The sequence below is a fragment of the Eschscholzia californica genome, unplaced genomic scaffold (genome assembly GCF_041429995.1).
Source record: "Eschscholzia californica isolate CP2 unplaced genomic scaffold, dmEscCali1.0.p SCAF_3, whole genome shotgun sequence".
Taxonomy (NCBI): domain Eukaryota; kingdom Viridiplantae; phylum Streptophyta; class Magnoliopsida; order Ranunculales; family Papaveraceae; genus Eschscholzia; species Eschscholzia californica.
This window is the reverse complement of record NW_028238420.1, coordinates 29,011,174-29,018,189: the sequence shown is the minus strand read 5'-3', so window position 1 is coordinate 29,018,189 and position 7,016 is coordinate 29,011,174. Positions and strand designations below refer to the sequence as shown.

The window sequence follows — 7,016 nt, the reverse complement described above, 5'->3', positions numbered from 1 at the left end:
TGTGATCATGGAGGGTTCTTTGAAACAAAACCATGTTCCATTCGACCTGAATTTGAGTGGCAAAAGTGGAGACAACATGGATTAGTTAGGTACGGATGTACTTTTATTGGGAGTGTTCTAAGCAATCCTACATTTGTAGGGAGACTGAAGTCAGGTGGCCTTACAACTGGTTGTGCATTTGAACTCCCAGACCCCTGTTTTTAAGCAGTGCTCTTAGAAAATACCACAATTCACAAATGATGATGATCCTATATTCACCTATATAAACATGCCAACTACTTCATTTTAAATTTGATATCTTTAGTCAAACTACAAATTAACTTGTAGCCTGGATTTATAGCTTTCAAGACTTAAACAACAACATGATCTCTTTTCGCTTCTTCATTGGTCAATCCAACTAAAAACTATAATCTATTTGCGAACATAACAGAAGAGAGCAAAGAGAGTTGCTCCTGTAAGTACGATATTGGAATCAGACTTCCACTGGGGAGCGAAGAAGTTCACTCTCACAACGAGGAATGTCCCGTCCTCACCATTGGCCTGCAAAGTATATCGTTTTTGTAACATGTTAGTATATCTACTTCAGTGGAGTTTTGTGAATGGGTATTCTAATCCAATGCAAAATATGACTAAAATTCGACCTTACAATGTTTCTGAACATTTCATAAGATTAATTTGGAAAGGAATCGGTATGTCCACATGTTTGATAAGTTCCATCAGCATGATAGTATGTTCCATTTGGAAAATAGACTCCCGTTCGAATAAATAATGACATATGGTAGACTGGTAGAATAAAATATAAAAATCTCTCATGGGATTATTTTTCAAACCTAGCAACTGATACATTCAAGAAAAATAATTTCTATTTTTCCAAGAGCGACGTTTAATAACTACATTAAGAACTATCTAGACATATGGATCTTCATGGTGGTGCAGAGAGGGGCGCGGTTTGTGGCGCTTCCTTTCTCTCTCTATTTGGTCAATAATTCTTTTGTGTTCATTATATTTATTTCAGCACTTTTTAAGTTGTCAAGAAAGTGATTTATTAATCCAAGATTAATAGTAATATAATTTAGTTGTCCTGAATACAAATCTTACCGAATTGAAAACGCTTACATGAGCTCTAGAACAAGTGCAGATGCTCCTCCACCCCCATTGCAAACACCACCTACTCCATATTTCGCGTTTTTATGTCTTAATACCTGTGAAATTATCATAAGACGGATTCAGATACACAATCCAAAAGTAACACGCGTAGAGACAAGGAGTTGCAACGGTTTCCACAACAAATACAGTATAGGCTTATGTTCCGATGATCGCCTCCGTGACAGTGGGAATTGATGCTAACTCCTAGATATCACCTTGAGGGATTGATATCGTTACTTAGTTGATTCTTAAGCATTCATTGTGGTTTAACATCACGAAAGCTATTGAAAGTAGTATTCTAAAGAAATAAAGACCTTATTAGATACGATGGGAAATACATTTTTGGGCCTTAAACAACGCATATGCCTCAGAGCAGCATCGAGGCTATGTTTCGCCTTTACTAAATCAATTCGCCTCAAGCCTTAAAATCATTTTCTTAACACATTGATCACATAAGTTATTTAAATAGACTGCCAACAGTCCTAATCAATAACAAATGTACGGTATAAGCAATACCCCTAAAAGAGTGACCAAGATGCGAGCTCCACTGCAACCTAGAGGATGTCCCAAAGAAACAGCTCCACCGTGTGCATTAATTTTCTCCTGCACGAATAGAGAGACAAGCAACTTAGTAAAAGAATTTACTTTTTGATAAGAAGTGATTTGCACTATCGCGTAAATAAACTTATGCTGAACATTATTTAGTTGAAATATAAACGACAAAATAATCGGAAATTTTTTTTCGAAAGTTCATAGAACTCACAGGATTAATACTAAGTAGTTTCTGGTTTGCCAGGGCAACAACCTGCAGCAAGAAGCCAAAGTGTCTGAATTAAGTCGAATGGATCAAGATGCTTTGAGTTAAAACTAATCATTAAGATGCTGCCATTTTCAGAAAAAAACAAATTACGAATCTTACGGAAAAGGCTTCATTTATTTCATAGTAGTCAATTTGAGAAGCACTCAGACCAGCTTTAGAAATCGCTTTAGGTATTGCGAGAGCCGGCGCTGTTGTAAACAACTCAGGTGCCTGCATACATATCTTGTGTAAGCACAATATAGTGTGGAACATCAAGAAGTACATGGTATAAAAAAGAATGACAACAGAAAAGAAACTGTGAGCAGATAATCGACATTGACCGTTTTCACTTTCAGAACAAGCACAGTACAAAATGAAAGACCCTAATAATGAGAGCTAGAGGTCTTTAGACACTTCTTTATACCTGAGCTGCGTCAGCATATCCTGTAATCTTAGCAATCACATTTAATCCAAGCTCAACCGCAACTTTGCCACTCACCAACACTAACGCAGCAGCACCATCACTGCCCATGTAACATGCTCAGAAAAAATTAGCATTAAAATCTTCGGTGGGGCCATACAGCTTGAAACTCGAAAATTTCTAACAAGAAATAACCCATAATTGGAAGAATGATTCTAGATTCTAAATAACATGTTATACTCAAACTACTTCTAGTGTGAAACGGTAAGAGTAAAGTCTAATTCAGTGCACGTTTAATAATATTCAAAACATAATTTTAAATGACATCATCATTCATCATTGTGACAAATTTTGTTAATAAAGGTCTTTAATGATAACTCATACATGTACCCAGATGCATAGCCAGAACTTAATGACCACCTTGCAGGAGGACGCAGTTACTACCACCACCTTTTAACAGATCAAAGAACTACAAGTCCGAGGCGAGTCCGAATATGACCTCTTACAGAATAAAATGAAACATTTTATCAATGATATTTTACATTACTAATGAAAAGTGTTGTGACGAAGAACAAGAAACCAAGAAAAGCAGTAAAGTGAATAATCACACAAAACACAAGAGCTTTACGTGCTTCGGTTTATTAGACCTACTCTATGGCGAAAAATGACGCGATGATTGCCACTATGAATGAAGGATAATTTACAAAGATATTTCTAAGGTTTCAATTTTCTATACAGCTCATAGGAAACCCAAATCCTACTGCCTAACCGCCTCTCTTTCTAATTCCGGAAGATACATCGATCACCAGTATAAATAGAAGTCCTGCCTTGCAGCCCTGCTTCGGCAGCCTTGAAGATCAGCCCTGCTTCGATAGCCCTGAAGATAAGCCCCCGATCTATTTGGCGAACATAAGCTAACCGGTCGGGCCAAAATTTTTGGTGAAAGCGGTTTTGCGGGTTGGATATCAGCCTCATATTCCAGACACTTTCAACAAAAAATATAGAGATGACTTTCTCCTAAGGAGAAAGAGGCCATGAGCTCTTAGATACTAATATAGTTAGGACTCGGGAGGAACTATGATGTCCTTGATGTTTTTCTCCATCAGAACATAAACATAGTAAAGAATCCTACTTCACTTGGCTACGTAGCACATGGATGGAGCAGTTGTATGCTCAAGTATTCTCCCATATGATAGTTCACAAATTCTTATACAATTTGGGAAAAGCTTCAGTAACATCACACCATTGTTCTAGTAAGATAAATATATCATGAAATATTGAATTCGCCGAAAAGTGCAATATACCTTATACTAGATGCATTGCCAGCAGTAACAGAACCTCCGTTTTCTTTGAAACTTGGTCGGAGCTTCCTTAATTTGACAGGATCAAACTGCCACAGGCAAAGAACCAGTATATTATAGTGAGTATCAGCCGTAAAGTAAGCATATAGCAGAAGTACAATTTCTCTGGTTCCCCTAAATGAATCCAACTGAAAGACAATTTTGTGAAACAATCCCTCATGAACTTGGCGAACATGGGAGATGCAGTCATCCACTCTAACTGAGTTAAATGTAGTCTGAGGAAAAGTAATAAAAGAAACTAAGAAAAACAAGTGAAGATAGAAAGTCAAAAAGGTAACATACAAAGGCATTATAACTAATCCGGTTGTTAAGTGATACTGCAAACAAAAAATTAATTGACATTTGACAAGTCCAAAACGAAGTCATTAAACAATTGTTACTTGTACATGTTCCCAGTCTTTTCATAAACAGATATTGATAATACGATTGGATTAGATTTCTAAAGAAGAGAAATCTACTTATTTAGTAACGACAAAATGAAAATTATGCTTCATAAAATGAATCTGAGATCAAGTATGAAAAAGCATAAATCTGACAACCAGTGGTTGCACCTTATCTATGCCCTCGTCTCGGTCAACAAGTAGTGATGGTTTACCTCTCCCAGCAGAAACTTCAACCTGCAGTCGAGAATGCACATTAAGTACTTGCCAATTTACAATATACGAATGGGCCAGGACACTGGGTCACGGTTCATTCTGGGACAGGTAGATGATCAAAGGGCTCATTTTTTTCAAGAATGTTGTCACTGCTCACAAAAAATTTCATCCCATTGTAACACCTCTAACCCCACAGGACAAAGGAATGTAGTTAGAGTTTACCGAACATCAACATGAGATGAACTTTTCTACACGTAGACTTTGGCCAATTCTAACTACTCAATGGTGGGGTTAAATTTGTTTAAATGAGATGACATTTGTGTAAGGATGGTCTTCATAGCTTAAAGAACATCCCAACCAATATGCCCTTATTCAGTTTCAATGTCGGTATTGAAATAAACATGCTGCTTCATTCTATTACTATATGAACATAAACATGTTGATTGATCCTAATCCTATAAGAATTACTACAAAACAAGAAGTTAGTTTCATTAATGATTAAAGTAGAAGCAGAACTCTTAACTGGAGTTATTTCCCATCCAAAGGCACCACTATCTCGAGCAGCAATACCTCGCTCAAAGCTCTGAATAGCATAAGCATCCTGCAGGAGTTATATAGAGATACATGAGTTGAAAAGCTTGGTTGGGCCTCAAGATATTGCCAAGATTAATGATCAAGAGGGAACTCTCCCACTTCAGGAAAATTAAGAAGGAAGAATGAAAACTAAGTCGAGTAAAATAACAAATGTGATTCTGGTGCGCTGTACCTAACCACCTATTGACCACTTAAACATGGGATGATACTTGAAATACATTTAAATCCAGGACGAGCTCAAGCTTGATGCAATTAATAGAGAATATATGTAGCTCTAATTTATACTCATAAAGAAGGTCTGTTACTTCTTTCAAAGGAAATGAATTGGATAATACTTTCATATATATAACAGTCGGCACTCTTAGCAGAAGTCCTGAGCAGATGCAAAATTAGTAGAGACATTTGAAACAATACCTGTTCTTCTCTTGTTATAGAGTGCTGGTCAGCACATAGTTCAGCACACACACCCATGCCAAAATCATTATAAACGTCCCACAACCCATCTTTGAGCATTCCATCAACGATGGTATCGTGTCCTAGTCGAGATCCCTTCCTGTTTTGCTGATAGAATTAGGCTGATATATTGCTAAGAAGAAGAGTGTGAAAACAAAAAAGGAATCTAACCTTGATTCTGCCAGATATTTTGGTGCATTAGACATGCTTTCCATGCCACCAGACACAACGACATCATTGTCGCCTAACTGAATACTCTGTGCTGCAAGCATTGTACCTATAAAACAACAGAGAAGGAAATATTTGTCATCAGACTCGTGTCTGGATTATGATCATCCTGAGGAAAAAGTATTTATAGAGTTCTAGTGATCAGAATATATGATCTTACTCTTCATCCCTGATGCGCAAACTTTATTGATGGTGGTACATATAACAGAAGTAGGTATTCCTGCACCTAATGCCGCCTGTCTAGCAGGAGCTTGGCCTAAATTAGCGCTAAGAACATTACCAAAGAAGACCTCTTGAACAAGTGATGGATCTATATTTGCCCTCTTTAGCGCACCTGTGCATTGACATAAAAGATGGTTCTCACCCAACTTGAAATCTTGAATGACATTTCGGTAATCAAGTACTTTGAGAAATTTATCTGATAATGATATAATTTTAAAAGGTGTAGTTGTAATCTTACACTCAATAGCTATAGATCCAAGCTTTGTGGCAGAGAGCGATGAAAGGGTACCCAGAAAACCACCTATTGGTGTACGAGCAACACCAACTATACATACATCTATCAAAACAAGGAATTTGATCAAAACCAAGAATCACATAAACTTTAAACTCCAAAAGCCAGCTTTTATGTCATGGGAGAAGGATAATCTAGTAACCAAGAATACAATATGTAGGTTGTCTCCAGAAACTTAACATATGTACCATCAACCTCAATTGAGTAACAGTTTTTATTGAAGTAGGGAAAAAATTATGATACCTCTAGGGTTAATTGCATCTGATGAAGCAGCAGCCATTGTCTAAATCCAACTAACAATATCAGAAACAGGATCTGCAAGATAATAATGAACAAAAACTGATGCTATGAAAAAAAACAATCAGCAATTTGATTAAAAATAATCTGCCAACTAAGAGCCGGTAAATCTACTAGATTCAAAGGTGACTAAAGAAAATAGGAAGAAATGAAAGTAAGCAAGTTAATAATCAGATAAATATTCAAAACTATCATCAGAAATTATAAATTGAATATCACAGAGACATTTACCTAGACGGAATTATTGAGAGAGAGAGAGAGAGCGGGAGAGTCGTGAGAAATTGGATGAGTATTTATAAATGCTGCCACACGGCCCAGTTCGACCGATTTCTTTAATTAACTCACCGATGATGGCACACTTTTTGAGAAAGATAAAGATCCTTTGATGTTTTGGCGATAGCAAGTCTAATTTTGAAAAAAATAAAGGCCAGCGCTTTGGGGAAAGCTAAATAGTTTTCGGGGTGTGAAATTTTAAAGGGAATATGTAGAATTTTAGAAATTTTCCGGGGAAATAAATTTTAAGGGGAGATAAAAAAACACTCCACCTCACCTCTTTGTCTTCTCCGATTAGGTCGCCGGTCGGAAAAAAATTCGGTCGGCGACCTAA

At 36.8% G+C, this 7,016-nt stretch overlaps 1 protein-coding gene across 4 annotated transcripts; it reads right to left on the bottom strand.

Moving 5' to 3' along the window:
- Positions 1 to 229: 229 nt before the first annotated feature.
- Positions 230 to 6,806, bottom strand: LOC147549385 (acetyl-CoA acetyltransferase 1-like). Of its 4 annotated transcripts, none has more exons than XM_086666143.1 (15): positions 6,641 to 6,806; positions 6,356 to 6,427; positions 6,059 to 6,157; positions 5,759 to 5,932; positions 5,542 to 5,647; positions 5,332 to 5,470; positions 4,847 to 4,924; positions 4,279 to 4,344; positions 3,671 to 3,756; positions 2,370 to 2,469; positions 2,066 to 2,176; positions 1,910 to 1,951; positions 1,663 to 1,749; positions 1,099 to 1,202; positions 230 to 540 (listed from the first exon to the last, which is right to left on the bottom strand). In XM_086666143.1, exons 2-14 carry the CDS (start codon positions 6,390 to 6,392, stop codon positions 1,113 to 1,115), a joined length of 1,215 nt encoding a protein of 404 aa, XP_086522269.1. In that variant the 5' UTR covers positions 6,393 to 6,427; positions 6,641 to 6,806; the 3' UTR covers positions 230 to 540; positions 1,099 to 1,112. The 4 variants fall into 4 exon arrangements, with proteins under 4 accessions (XP_086522269.1, XP_086522267.1, XP_086522268.1 ...); XM_086666141.1 differs by having other exon boundaries at positions 1,117 to 1,202; XM_086666142.1 differs by having other exon boundaries at positions 1,117 to 1,202; positions 6,356 to 6,395; positions 6,641 to 6,804.
- Positions 6,807 to 7,016: the final 210 nt, after the last annotated feature.

What these genes read in the sequence shown, in the direction of transcription:
- LOC147549385 (XM_086666141.1), bottom strand. Translation starts at nt 6,392, where the DNA reads ATGGCTGCTGCTTCATCAGATGCAATTAACCCTAGAG. An exon ending in TGGATCTATAGCTATTGAGT is followed by an intron (nt 5,933 to 6,058) that starts GTAAGATTACAA and finishes GTCAATGCACAG; the next exon opens with GTGCGCTAAAGAGGGCAAAT. An exon ending in AAATAAATGAAGCCTTTTCC is followed by an intron (nt 1,952 to 2,065) that starts GTAAGATTCGTA and finishes TTCTTGCTGCAG; the next exon opens with GTTGTTGCCCTGGCAAACCA.